Here is a 13,917-nt window from a genome sequence, read left to right as displayed (position 1 = left end):
AAACATACTGAAGTACAAAATGCAGAATTGATTACAGAACTAAACCAATGAGTGTAAAAGCAGAAAGTGTATTATGTCCAACAATCTGTTTTCTACAGCAAGATCCTGTATTTGTTATAACAATGAATAAAAATGTAAATTGCAGGGAGGGGAAATCTTGTTCCAGACATGCTCTTAGGCTGTGTATGCGCTATACCTTTCAAGCACATTCAAGGCACATTTCCCCCCTCAAAGAATTTTGGACACTGTAGTTTGTTAAAGGTTGCTGGGAATTGTAATTCTGTGAGTTTACAGTGTCCAGAATTCTTTGAGAAGAAAAATGGGCTTTGAATGTGCTAAGATACAGGATATATGCAGCCTTAGAGAGGCATATATGCAATCTTAATTTACAGGACAGCATTGGAATTTACATTTGAAGAAACTGGCTGGAACACATCACATTAGGTCACCTCAGCTTTGAACACAACACAGCTAGAAGTTAGTCCCATTTCAGTGGAACACAGTCCTTCCAAGAAAGGGGTTCTCTGTTACTGACAACTTTGATGCACAACAAGTCTGGAGTACTGAAAACAGGAATAATGCTAACTGTTATTACACTGCAGTAGTACCTACTGTAAGTTTTCAAGTTACACATAGGGTAGTTATACATATGGGTCACATTCAGTGTTTTTCTAAAGAAAATGTTTAGGGGTACTCTCATTTTCCTACTCATATTGAAATATTGCCCCTCAATGAGGCCAAACCTAGATTCACAAAATGTTTAGGGGTATGCGTACCCCTGTGTCCCCCCAGAAAAAAGCACTGGTCACATTGCATAGTGGTTTTCAACCTGTGTTCCACAGAGCCTGGGGTTCCCCAGAAGTTTATCTTGGATTACTTGACCAATAAATAAAAAATAAACCCCAAAACCCCACACCAAGAAAAACAGCTTGTCCTTCATTATCAATTTTTCATTATCATGTAAGAGATGCAGCAACAGAAAGGGTTGGCCGAGTTCTAGCTGGTCCTCTTGGTTTATGCAAAGCGTGTGTGTGTTGTACAGTACCTGCACACCTATTCCTGAGTATGCACAAGGCCATTTATTTATTTTTTCTGAAAATGAAGTGGGACAAAGCTTTCCAGGTACAAAAGGCAATGTAAGGTAAAGGTAAACTGTTAAGTCCAATCAAATTTGACCTTGGGGTGTGGCACTCATCTCTGCTTTCAGGCAGAGGGAGCCAGCATTTGTCTGCAGACAGCTTTTTCAGGTCATGTGGCCAGCATGACTAAACCGCTTCTGGCACAACAGGACACCATGATGGAAGCCAGAGTGCACAGAAACACTGTTTACCTTCCCGACACAGCAGTACCTACTTATCTACTCTCGCTGGTATGCTTTCAAACTGCTAAAACTAAGCCAAAACCGTGGTGGCCTTGGTATGCAATCTAGCAATAACTAGGCACAACTAAGGCCCAGTTCTCACATTGTGATTAAATGCTCCTCCAGTGTGTGTGTGTTTGCGGGTACACATACATACATAGAAAAATGTCATTTCAGGACCAAAAGAACTCTGCTGGATCAAATCACAGGCCCATCTAATGAAGTACCCTGCTGGCCACATGCCTCTTGTAAGTTCACATGCAGGGTTTAAGAACAACAGTTCTTTCTGGCTGTTGCTTCCCACAAACTGGTATTCCAAGCTATAGTTCCTCTGAATCTGGAAATTCCATGCAGCCATCATGTTAATAGCCATGAAGAAATCTAGGAAAGAACCCATTTCCCCAGTATTTAGCTTTCTGCATACATTTTTTTTTTGGGGGGGGGGGTTCAATTATGGAGAGGAATTCAATCATGTCAGCCTCCAACTTGCAACATTATGTTGTACACTTAAGGTACAGGCTTACCACTTCACTAGCTCTACTAGTGAAGTTGAAATCAACTGAGTATTTGGGTCAGATGTGCAATCTATTCTTGAGGACTGAACTCAAGTACAGTGGTGCCCCGCAAGACGAATGCCTCGCAAGACGGAAAACCCGCTAGACGAAAGGGTTTTCCGTTTTTGAGTTGCTTCGCAGGACGAATTTCCCTATGGGCTTGCTTCGCAAGACGAAAATGTCTTGCAAGTCTTGAGATTTTTTTTTCGCTTTTCGCCCCCTTTATCTAACCTGCTAAGCCTTTAATAGCCTTTAATAGCCTTTTAGCAGCTAATCCGCTAAGCCTTTAAGCCTTTAATAGCCGCTAAACCGCTAATAGCGCTAATCCGTTAAGCCGCTAATAGGGTTGCTTCGCAAGACGAAAAAACCGCTAGACGAAGACTCTCGCGGAACAGATTAATTTCGTCTTGCGAGGCACCACTGTAAATCACTTTTGCAGGCTTGCAGCAGAAGCTGGCTATATACAGTAGCAATTGACTGGCGTCCATGCTGACACCAAATAATGTTCCCTGGAACAGTTTTCAACTTTTGAAAACCTCATTGTTATTTTCACTAAAATTATGGTGCTGAATGAATACTTCAGAGCATAAATAAACAAGCTGCACCTTAAGCAATTAAAAAATAGCCAGCATGTTCCAAACACAATGTGGGAGGATCACAATGTAAGACTAAAAAGTAGTACTGGAATCAGAAGCAAGTGTGCCTGTTATTTTCAAAATTTTGACATGGGGAGCTGCTTCCCTTCGTGGACCCTGAAGAAAAAACCACCAACACCTCTACTTAGAAGAGGTTGAATTCTCCCCTCTGCTTTCCATTAAATGGCCTGACCCATCCTCTCAAGTTGAAACATTCTGCTGCTTGCTTTAGAATAGCAAAGTCCTTAAGAACACTTACTTTTTATATGTGATGTAAATGTCAGAAACAGATTTTCCATAGACCTGTGGAAACTTTTAGTCTGGTCAAGTTCCTGCAATACAGGGTGAAAATAAAAAGATAAAAGTGATAAAAGAAGGAGTTGTGTTTTCAAGGCTTCTCAAGTCACATGCTCTTAGAAGCCTACCAAAAAAAAAAGTGCATGTGTGCAAATAGAGCTATCATATCCGTAGCTAAGCAATTAAGGGAAATGTTTTGGCATGACTTGAGCTGTCTGTGTTTGCAAAAAGGACACACAGGTCAATTCAATCCTTTTCTATCTATCACAGCACAAATATGCTGTAATGATGTTACAAATAAAAGCAAGTAGCTTATCAAATGGAACATATTTAGGTGAAGAGCTGCAGCTCTGTGGTAGATCATCTGCTTTGCACGCAGAAGGTCCAAGATTCAGTATGGGAAACCCTGAGAAGATATTATTTGACACTTATTGAACTTCTACTCTGATTGCTGGGGCAGTAATTTATTGATATATTTACTTATTTGTACATATAGCCTGCCCTTCACTGAATGGTCCCATGGCAAATTACATAAGATACCACATTTTAAAACAATATACAGCTTTTGTTAAAATCAATAAGTTAAAGGACCACAAAAACTGACACAATCCCCTGAATGGCAAAAACAGCAATACAGCAGGAGGGGAAAAACAATGCACCCACCCAAATGCCTGGGTAAAGAAGTATATCTTTACCAGTTGCTGAAAGGTATGCAATCTGGTGCAAGACGCATCCTGGTGGCTTATAAAGAAACAAAAGTAATCTGTATTGCAATCCTATATGGGCCCATTAAAAAACAAGTCCCACTGAATTCAATGGTGTTTACGTCCAAGTGAGACAATATAGGATTGCAGCCTTAACAGCCATTCAGCCAGTCTTCTGCTGCTTGCCACTGGTATACAATAGGACCGAGTCAACCTTCTTCAATCATCCCTATTTCAAAAACATTCATATTTATCTAGAAAACTAACAAACGAGTTCAGTGGCGCTTACTGCTAGGTAAGTGCGTTTAAGACTGCACTCTGAAAAACATAAAATGCACTCAATGGCACAAGTCTGTCAGGAAAACAAAAATTAAAAGAAAATGTGCTAAAAGGGAATAATTGTGCTAAAAGATGTGATGCCACATTGAATTGAAAGATAGAAGTATACATTACCACTGTATTATGTTCGCTTGTGGATTCAGCAAATGGAGGGGGAGTTGGAGGAACCACTGATATGTTACTGAGAATTTAAGGAGAACAGAATTTTACCATAAAGATGTAAGTTCATTTCTGACATACTGTATTCGCTATATCTCCTATACTCCATTTTAAAACCAATCAACCACCATTTCAAAGAGATCAATCACCCAAAAAAATCAATAAAAATATAATAGCATAAAAATAATCACAAAAATCAATCAAAGCAGAACAGCACTAGACATTAGAGACCAACAATGTTATATTTAATGTAAAGGGTAAATAAGTTTATTTTAGGGAACAGAGATGGCTGCAAAATTAATCAATTGTTTACATGTATAAAACAGAAAGCAGATTATGTTAGAAGTAATTGGATGCTTTAAAGGTTACTACAGTAGGTAACAGTAGTATTTCTTTAACAATGTTTAAACAATACTTATTGGCATTTAAATTTATACTTATATGGTTTATGGTTTATATTTAATAATGCTGGAATATATTTATTTATAAATTAGGTGGAATATGAAAGGACAGTAACTCGCATTTGTAAGCACACTATCTTATCATTGTGTTGATCATTTAATAGAATAATAAAAACCATGGTAATAAATAATTGTAGAGGTTAAATATGAAAGGAAAATAACCAGGGGAATGGCAGACATTCCTAGAAAATGAATTTCATATCGGAGGTGACAAAACTTGTCATACTACAAATCCCTCTCAGCTTAACCTCCAAAACAGATAAGATCCGTTAGATAATCTGCTGCATCTATTGACTGTGAAATGAAGTATACCATCACAGTATTGGATGCAGGTTCTGTATATTTTGACATTGGAACAAATTCTGTAGGCTAAATCATGGAAAAATACCCCGAAACTGAGCAAAGCAAATTTTATTAGGAAGTTGTGGGAACAACTAACATTCTGAGATTAACAACATTGAAAAATAAGGAAAAATCCCCTGAAATATTATACAGATAGAATCCAATGTCTTATTACTTTACAAGAAAATCAAGGATATTGGGAAGTCAGATAAATTATATGTTGCTGTAGAAAATGTTGACATTGTACAACAGTGTACTAAAATGTAAGTAAGAATTTTATTTTACTCTATAAGGGAAAAAATGGTGCAAATAAACATTTAAGCCACTTTATTCTTCTGTTATTGTGCTATTACTAACTGTAATACCGATTACTCTTTTGATTATTTTGTATTACATTGAATAATAAAAAAAGGTTTTGCTTTATGTTGTATCATGAAATCTTTTGAAAATAGTGGGAAAGGGAATCTACCAAATATTTCTTCAGGAGAAACTAAGGCAGATCCTGTGATATTTACCATCAACTAAGGGCCTAAGTTACATGCAGAGTTAAGCATTTTGCTGAGAAGTGACTTTTCAGCCTTAATGCTTAACTTAAAACATTCAATAAGAATTCCCCCTACAACATATTTGCTGCTTGTCTGTCACATTCCCGACAGTCTTGGTATTTACTTTTAACCTTTACTCTTTCAGCAGAGCAAGGCATTGAGCAAGATTTTACTGAAAATTAACAAACCACTTAATCTGTCTCAGGGTTAAGGGCCACCATACTAATGTGTGAGGTCACAGCTAGCAGCGCAGGTGGGGGTGGGAATCCCTGCTCCACCATACTGTGAGCACTGCAGTTCCCCATGTGATCACCCCAAGAAGCCATACCACAGTGCCACATAGCGGTATCTGGCTGTACTGCAATATTGAGGGAGGCAGAGCTTTGGATGGGCATGGATGTAATTTTCTCACAAGCCTACTAGGATCAAAGGAAAGCTGGCATAATTCCATGCTGGTCTTCCCCAGGATTTAGGGAGAGAGATCAGAGTTGTTGAGTTGGGGTTTTTTTGGTCAATCGCTGGAGATCATGCGATCAACAAGGTTCAACCAGGGACAGCCCGTGATCGACTGGTAGATCGCGATTAACCGGTTGGACAGGCCTGCTATATTAGATACAGGATTGACTACACCACTGTAGCTAAAGAGATCCCATATAACAGGCTTGCCTGTCCCACTGAACAAAACTCTCACTCTGAGACCCCCTAAAAAAAATCATAGAAAGCAACGAGAATGTAACCAGGACATTTTGCTGTCCCAAACCACTGGTGTGTGATCCAATAGATGCCTCCCATAATCTTTGCAGTGTTGCACACAAGTTTTGAATTGTCAGCGGCTGCTCGTGATCTGGGCCTTCCGTCACATATCTTCTGAGATGCTGCAAGAGATCCTTTGCTACCTATCGAAAAACTGACTGCTGCTTCACTAGCATCTCAATAAATATCACAGCCTCCATGACAGTACTTGGCTTGCTTGTACAGTGGGACTTTGATGAACATACACCCAAATGGAGCACAAGCTGACTGATCTGAAGCGTGGAACTACATGCTACGAAAAACATGGGGGCTACCACCGAAAATGGCAGCCCTGCACTAAGGTCCCTCTTCTTCCTCCATAACATCTAGTGCAACTTGCCTTATATGACCTAACAGAAACAAGTGATTCTGCCGCATAATTGCCTACTAATGAGAGTGGCAGGGAAACAAACCAAGTAATGACAACAAGACACGGGATAAGTTGTATGAGACATTACAGGCAGCAGGTAGAGAACTTGACAAGGGAATAAAATAAAATTAAATAAATAAATAAAATTCCTTCCAGTAGCACCTTAGAGACCAACTAAGTAACTAACTTGACATGGAAATGTCATTGTTGGTGACAGTCTTGCTGTTATTATTACTTTTATACCCCACTTTTCTTCCAAGAAGACATTCATGGTCCTTCCACTCCCCATTTTATCTTCACAACAACCCTGTGAGGCAGGCTAGGTTGAGAGACTGTGACTGCCCTAAGGTCACACAGCGAGATTCATGGCTGAATGGGGATTTGAACCTTGGCTTACCAGGTCCTAATCCAATACACTAACCACTACAATACTCAGTCCCTACTAGGTTTTGTACTATGCTAACTTGTTTTAAAAGCACAGCAAAAGCACCAAAATAAGTTTTAGATTTCTGCTTGTTCTATTGCAAGCTGTTAAAATTAAACCTTGGCATCTGCAGGTAGCTTCAGGGGGCAGATTATTCTGTACTGCACAATACACTCCTTGTACTGCATCCGCCTCTCTAGGACAAGCTCACCTTCTTGTCCTTACCTTAGTAGTGCTTGATAAGAGTCCAAGAGCTTTGCCCCAGCAGTTTCATATCTACCTGTGAAGCAAGAGGGGGAAAAAACCCCATCAAGGTCATTTGCTAGCAATAATATTCTATTCACAAACCAGTTCTTTGTCACAATTTTCTGTCATTTATTGTTGTCAATATACTTCAATTTCGCCAACCCTTAAAAGTGCTCAAGAGATTCTGTGACCATTTAGAAAAATGTAGTTTTACATTTAGTTATTGGTATTGATTCAAGCAATGTACAATAACGGATGGTAGAAACTTAAATTACAGCTGAAAAGTTCAGTAATACAAGCAGCACAACAATATTTTTAAAATTTAATTGATTCATTGAATTTACATTCCACCCTTCCTCCCAAAGGAGCCCAGGGTGGCAAACACATCTGCAATTTTAAAAAAGGATTCTAAAACAGGGAAATCATTCTAAAATAGTTGCAATTAAAATTATTATTTCATTCAATGATCTCTGGGTTGCCAGAAACAGTATTCTTCACCTGCAAAATGCCTGAGTAAACAAGAATGTCTTCAAATTCCTCCTGAAAGCTAACACTGACAGAAAAAGATGCACCTCACTAGGGAGCGTATGCCACAAACAGGGAAGCACCTCTGAAAACGCCCTGTCATTATACAATTTCATTTGTGTGCAGCAACGTAACTCCCACATAAGGGGGGGAGGGACATGTAGGCCTGTTGAAATAAATGGGCTTAGGTTTGTTGATTTTAATCGATCTACTAAGAGTATGACTTCATTGGCTATCACCCAACCTGTATAACTAAGTACCAAAATAATCTTTCTGCTTATAAAATGGTGGACAATCAACTAAGAGCAAGCAATCCTTCTGTCATCAATCACATGTAACAAATGATGAATTGCACAGAGCAATATATATATATATATCAATGCCCTGTGCGCATATATATATATATATATATATATATATATATATATATATAATATTAATCTCATTAATCTCAATATGCATTAATCTCAATATGCTTTTACAGCTACTTACAAAGATAATAATTCTGCAATAGATCAATTATTAACACTGTATAAAGTAAGTCTCTGGCTCAATCAACAAAATTGTTGATAAAAAATATTTTCTCACAATGACTGCCTGATATTTCAGGCCACGTTATGCCAGCAAATAGGGAAGTGGTTGCATATTTTACAAGAACCCTGTTGCAAGCATGCCGCTGCTCTTAATTCACTATCTTATGTCTAAAGGCCACTTCCTGCCCTTCCTCATGTGCCAGCATAGGTTGGAGGCCATTAAAGAAATGAAATGAGAAACAAGCAGACTGTGCACGTGTTCTTACAGGTTGTACCCAGTGCTGATCTGTTCCACTTGTGCAAATGAACTTCCCACTCCTCTCCTCTGTAGCCCCCACTAACTCAAAATCTGTTCCATATAATTGAGAGACCCTCCAAAGCAGACTGAGGGGCTGCATGCTTTGTGTGCAGAAGATCCCACATCCAATTCAGTCAACAACAACGTCTAACTGACAGTACTAGTTTCTAAAGTTTCCTGTTGAAATATTGTGCCACTTATGTCATAAGTTTGTGTTGTCTTTGAAGGAATTACCATGGACTGATTGGTCACAGAGGCAATTAACAGAGAACAACAGCTATAATTTTGGTTCATCACTGTTAATTTATTCCTGCTCCAAGAGAGTCACAAAATGGGAACATTTATTCCTTTGGCTGTAATCCTGCACCCAAACAAGCCAGTTTGAATTCCACTGACTTCTATTGATTTATGCAACCCAAGCATGTGCAGGACTGCAGATTTTAACTGGATCAGCTTCAGCATGCTTTCAAATTATAGTTACCAGCCAAGCACTCAGACTGTCTTTCACCAATAGAAAAAAATTCCAGTAAAATGATCTCATATTTTCTTTTCTATACATTTCTGTCTCATTCTCTAGTCTAGGGCAAAGAAAGCAACATCTCTCTGTGCAAAACTATTGGTGAGGCTGTTTAACGGTTTCATTTGAATTCTACAAAATGTTGACATATGGGCAGATGAACTTTCTGTTGTAAGTCCATAACAAATCATTTTTAAAATGGCACTAATAATATATATAATAATTAACCGCTTCAGGACTCATTAATACAACAAAAAACCAAGAGGGAGTAGTATCTGAATCTGTAATTTAACACAGCATCAGTATCAGTTCAAAAGAAACAGTTATTCTTAGTAAGAGTTTACAGCCAGGGTAGAGTGCATTGTAAGGGACACGGGTGGCGCTGTGGGTTAAACCACAGAGCCTAGGACTTGCCAATCAGAAGGTCGGCGGTTCGAATCCCTGCGACGGGGTGAGCTCCTGTTGCTCGGTCCCTGCTCCTGCCAACCTAGCAGTCTGAAAGCACGTCAAGTGCAAGTAGATAAATAGGTACTGCTCCGGCAGGAAGGTAAACGGCATTTCCATGTGCTGCTCTGGTTCGCCAGAAGTGGCTTAGTCATGCTGGCCACATGACCTGGAAGCTGTACGCCGGCTCCCTCGGTCAATAAAGCAAGATGAGTGCTGCAACCCCTGAGTCAGTCACGACTGGACTTAATGGTCAGTGGTCCTTTGCCTAGAGTGCATTGTACTTAGTTAAAATTATTTTTATATTAAATTTGTATAATGCCCTTCATCCATAGAGCCCAAGGCAGTTCACAACACAAAAATACAAGATAAAAAACACAAAATACATAATAAATAACCCCTTCACTCCCACAACACATCTAAAAGGGTATCAGATGCTAATCAGCCTCAGGCCTGGTTGAAGAGGAACATTAATGCCTAGCACCTAAATACTTCTACATTGTAGCCAAAGGTTACTGTTATGTGCTCATATATTTACTTACTTATTTATTTACTTACTTACTTACTATTACTTATTTCAGATTATACAGATCTTGCTAAGAGAACAAAATGTGAAATAAAAATAACAGACCATCAATTTATCTTGCATTTAATAGTGTAGCTTCCTGCTACTTTTTAAAAGCATTACCTTCAACTGGAAATTTCTTTGATCGCTGCTCAAAGAACCACTCGCCTGCTTTCACTTTAAGTTCCCTGCAAAACAAATATTTGAACCTTTTACTGAAGGATTTTGAAAATCACCTGTAGGCTCATCACAAAAACTCCATCATTACCGCGTTGGAACCTCAACTGTTACATAACCCAGAAGGACATTCCAGACTATGCACAAGAATAGAAAACCCATAGAATTTGGTACTGGGCATAGAATTCAACTTCCTGAGAATCTTAGCTTTCATTTTCATTTCATTTTTTAATTAAGTCTTCAAATATACACTACATTACAGGAAAGAAACTCCCATCCTACTGAAGGTGCATGCAAAGGAGTCCCATGGCTCTGACTACCAAGTGTTGTGTGTTAATTCCACAGCAATATTGCCAGTGTGCCCGCTGTGTGAACCTCCTTAGACACTGCCTTGTCGCACGGAGGGGGGAGGTGAGCCCAAAATTTGATGCCCCCCTACCTAGCCCTTCCACTACCTTCCCAAACCTGGATAAGTGAGGTGCTGGGGCCGGGCTTTGGGAAGGATATAAGACTCTGGCAGAGTTCTAAAGCCCTCCCGCCTCCTTCCCAAAGCTGGGGAAGCGCTAACTAAGCTTTGGGAAGGTGGAGAGAGGGCTCTAGGACCCTGACAGAGCCCTCAGGTCTCCTTCCCAAAGCCCAGCACTTTGCTTACCCAGCTTTTGGAAGGTAGTGGGAGGGCTGCTGTGGTGTGTGTGAGTGTGTGTGTGTGTGTATGTATGTGTGTGAAATGTTGCCAAGGGCCTCCAAAAAAGCCCTTGAGGGCTGCATGTGGTCCTCTGGCCGGGCATTGGACCACACTGTCCTACTCCCCACCAAAGTATATGCTGCCTCTGTCTCCTTCTTCATTGACAGCAGAGGGCTGCTGTGAAATTCCTACAGACCTGATCCTCATGACCAATGCAACTAAGGCATAAACACCCACAATGCAAATATTACTGAGCAATTTCTCTAGAATTTCTCACTCATGAGCGTAGCAGACAGTGCATTTCCACAGGTAGCGATTCAAAGTGATGCGACATCTGGAGCATACTTGGTGACTGCACCCATTGCACACTGCACCTCTGTTGATTAGCACTCCAAGAGGTTTCTGACAGCGGGCACAAGACTTATATTCCAGGTTTGTGTTTTTTGTCCCTTTCCATCGAAGTTCCTGCAGCTGCAGCTTCAGTTTCCTGTTCTCAGCCAGAAAAAAACAAAGAATATGCAAACATTTTATCAGGTGGGAGTGAAAAAAATGAACAATTATTCACACTGCAGTCTCTAAGTAGCTGGATGAATTCACTTTCATTAATAATACGCTTAATTCGAATAGCCAATGTAAACCAAAAACAAGAGGTTAACTGTAATTTCACCTTCCACCACATTTAAACAATATAATACCATGCTGAAATAACTGGCTGACCTATGGAGATGAATGAGTGGGACTTCCTTCTGTGTTGCTTTCCTAGATAACCACCTTAATTTTAAAAAGGGGGTTGGAGGAATTTACTAGTGAACCTTCCTACCATACTGAAACATCATAATTGCTTTACAAATCTTGCTAAGAGCCCTTGGCAGGAACTTGGAAAAACTCTAGCAGGTCGACTTTATGTGCTTGCTGTAAAAGATACATCTGGATTAGACTGGAATATAGGCTCACATTTTAATGCCAGCATCATATGAATGCTGGGGGGGGGGGGAGCTGCATGCATGAGGAGTATGCACAATAATCACCCATCTGAAAACACCCTTAGTGCAAGGAGTAGGGAATATACAAAACTATTCTAAGAATAGTCATGACAAAGCCATTCAATAAATTTCTTCCTGCAAAGTATTTACTGTAATCTAGAAGTTAAGCACCATAATGGTCTAACAAAGAAGCTGAGAAAAAGACTTTAGCAAAGAATAGATGAAAAGAAGTAAATAAAACAGGGAGATGCAATGGCACGCTGTATTCCAAAATGGCCACATACCTTATTCGTTCTTCGTCCACCTTCCTCAACATCTCATCACGGTTCAGGACATCTAAAACAACTTGTCGTTCCAATCCCTTTAGTACACTGAGGTCAAGTTCCTGAGTCATTTTCTCTTCTGATTCTTATAAGGTTTTTGTTTGTTTGTCTGTCTGTTTGTTTTGTTTTTTAAAGAATTTTAATCTTCTTCAGCACCCCCACCAAGGAAAGTTGGAGCTTAAAGCTAGGGGCAGGGTTCAGCAACCAAAAGATCTATGAGTCCCTTTAACTGCTTGCATACATCTTTCATCAGAGATACAATTGAATTGTGTCATAAGGTGGAAGGGAGAGGAAAAGAATCCTTTTCCATATACACCATAATTTTCAGTCTCATCACCTGCTGAAGGCACTTTCTTTGCTGGATGAAGGCAGTTTATCGTCTTGTATAAATAAAATGACTTCAGGCTCCCAATTTGCTGCTGGTAGTTTCTAAACTGATAAAAACGAGAGAGGTTTGGCTTAGATCCACCATTCTGCAAAGAAAATTGGGGTATGATTCAAGCTGATAGGCAGCAGCAAGTATAAGGGGGAGAAACTCCACCTCCATTGCTTTAAATTCACAAATTTCCTATTAGGAAATTAGGATTGCATTTCTTAGGAATGCAGAAAAAAGAACAACCTACGGTACTTCTCCTTTCTTATTCTGCAGTAGATCACTATCTCCTACTTTTCCTGGAAAAAAAAAGCCACATCCTGTCAGCATATCATTTCATTGTATGCTTGAGCCACAGTTGAGCTATGAAATATGATTCATCATCTTTCAAACAGCCTCATTACAATAAGCACCATTGCCCATCAGCATGTTACTTACCCTGGTGTAAAAAGGCCTGTATAAAAGCTATTTTGCTTATGTGGATTGTGCAAAAGATAATGAAAAATGAGAATAACAATAATCCAAATAATAAAAGGTGTCATGAAAAAATTCAGTTGATTGCCTCCTAGTCAACCACAAAGATAAATGTGCCTTAATTGGAATACGATGCCCTCTGTCTGCTAGCTGTTGAACCTTTTATCCCATGGAAGTAAAACTAGTATGGTGTGAAGGCGAGATGTTCTAAAGTAAGTCTTTACTATGAATCAAATATTTATAGGCTTTAATAGCTAATGGGCCTGCCATTTGAATCATGTCTAGTTTGTGTCTGTTGAGGCAGATAAAAAGGTCTTGCAAAAAACAGTGTGGTTTATCACTGAGACAACACACATCCCTCACAAATCTAGAAGATGTTTCAGGCATTATGCACCAATACCAGCTTATGGTTTCACTTTGTGCAGACACAAAATGAACAGGAAAACTCATATGGACATATAGATGACACAATCAAAAACCAGAAGGACTTTAAACAAGAGCCTAAGGCAGTTGTGAATGGATTTTGGAGAGCCTGTGCCCCACTCTCACCTGCCCCAAATGAATGAAAAATAGATTGCAACTGACTGAAAGGCCACTCACCTGATATTCTGCTATTGTTTAAGGTCTTTGTAGGGAGTTCTTCCTTAAAAAGTCAGAGGAGGCACAAGAATTTAGGGGTAGGATGTGGGAGGGATCAGGTGCATTGAGTCTGACAAAAGCAGATTATGGCCCTGCCTCTATGCAAGTTAATTTAAACTAGATAGTTCCGTGCCTTGATTGATGCTGGCACTG

The 13,917-nt window shown here is 39.5% G+C and overlaps 1 protein-coding gene across 14 annotated transcripts in view; it reads right to left on the bottom strand.

Annotated features, from left to right (window-relative positions):
• Positions 1 to 13,917, bottom strand: part of SYTL3 (synaptotagmin like 3) — a 37,729-nt gene that overhangs the window by 19,187 nt on the left and 4,625 nt on the right. For 11 of the 14 annotated variants that reach the window (XM_081000033.1, XM_081000040.1, XM_081000034.1 and 8 more), the window contains 6 exons: positions 12,240 to 12,712; positions 11,250 to 11,459; positions 10,234 to 10,298; positions 7,208 to 7,262; positions 4,004 to 4,070; positions 2,809 to 2,881 (listed from right to left, as the gene is read on the bottom strand). In XM_081000033.1, the coding sequence (XP_080856159.1) occupies positions 2,809 to 2,881; positions 4,004 to 4,070; positions 7,208 to 7,262; positions 10,234 to 10,298; positions 11,250 to 11,459; positions 12,240 to 12,349 (580 nt within the window). In that variant the 5' untranslated portion in view covers positions 12,350 to 12,712. The remainder of the gene's footprint in view (positions 1 to 2,808; positions 2,882 to 4,003; positions 4,071 to 7,207; positions 7,263 to 10,233; positions 10,299 to 11,249; positions 11,460 to 12,239; positions 12,713 to 13,917) is intronic. The other 3 variants (XM_081000039.1, XM_081000031.1, XM_081000030.1) reach the window with 1 other exon arrangement.

This window comes from Podarcis pityusensis (genome assembly GCF_964106645.2).
Source record: "Podarcis pityusensis genome assembly, chromosome: 3".
Taxonomy (NCBI): Eukaryota; Metazoa; Chordata; class Lepidosauria; order Squamata; family Lacertidae; genus Podarcis; species Podarcis pityusensis.
The sequence above is the reverse complement of the archived record's forward strand: the minus strand, read 5'-3'. Positions and strand labels throughout refer to the sequence as shown.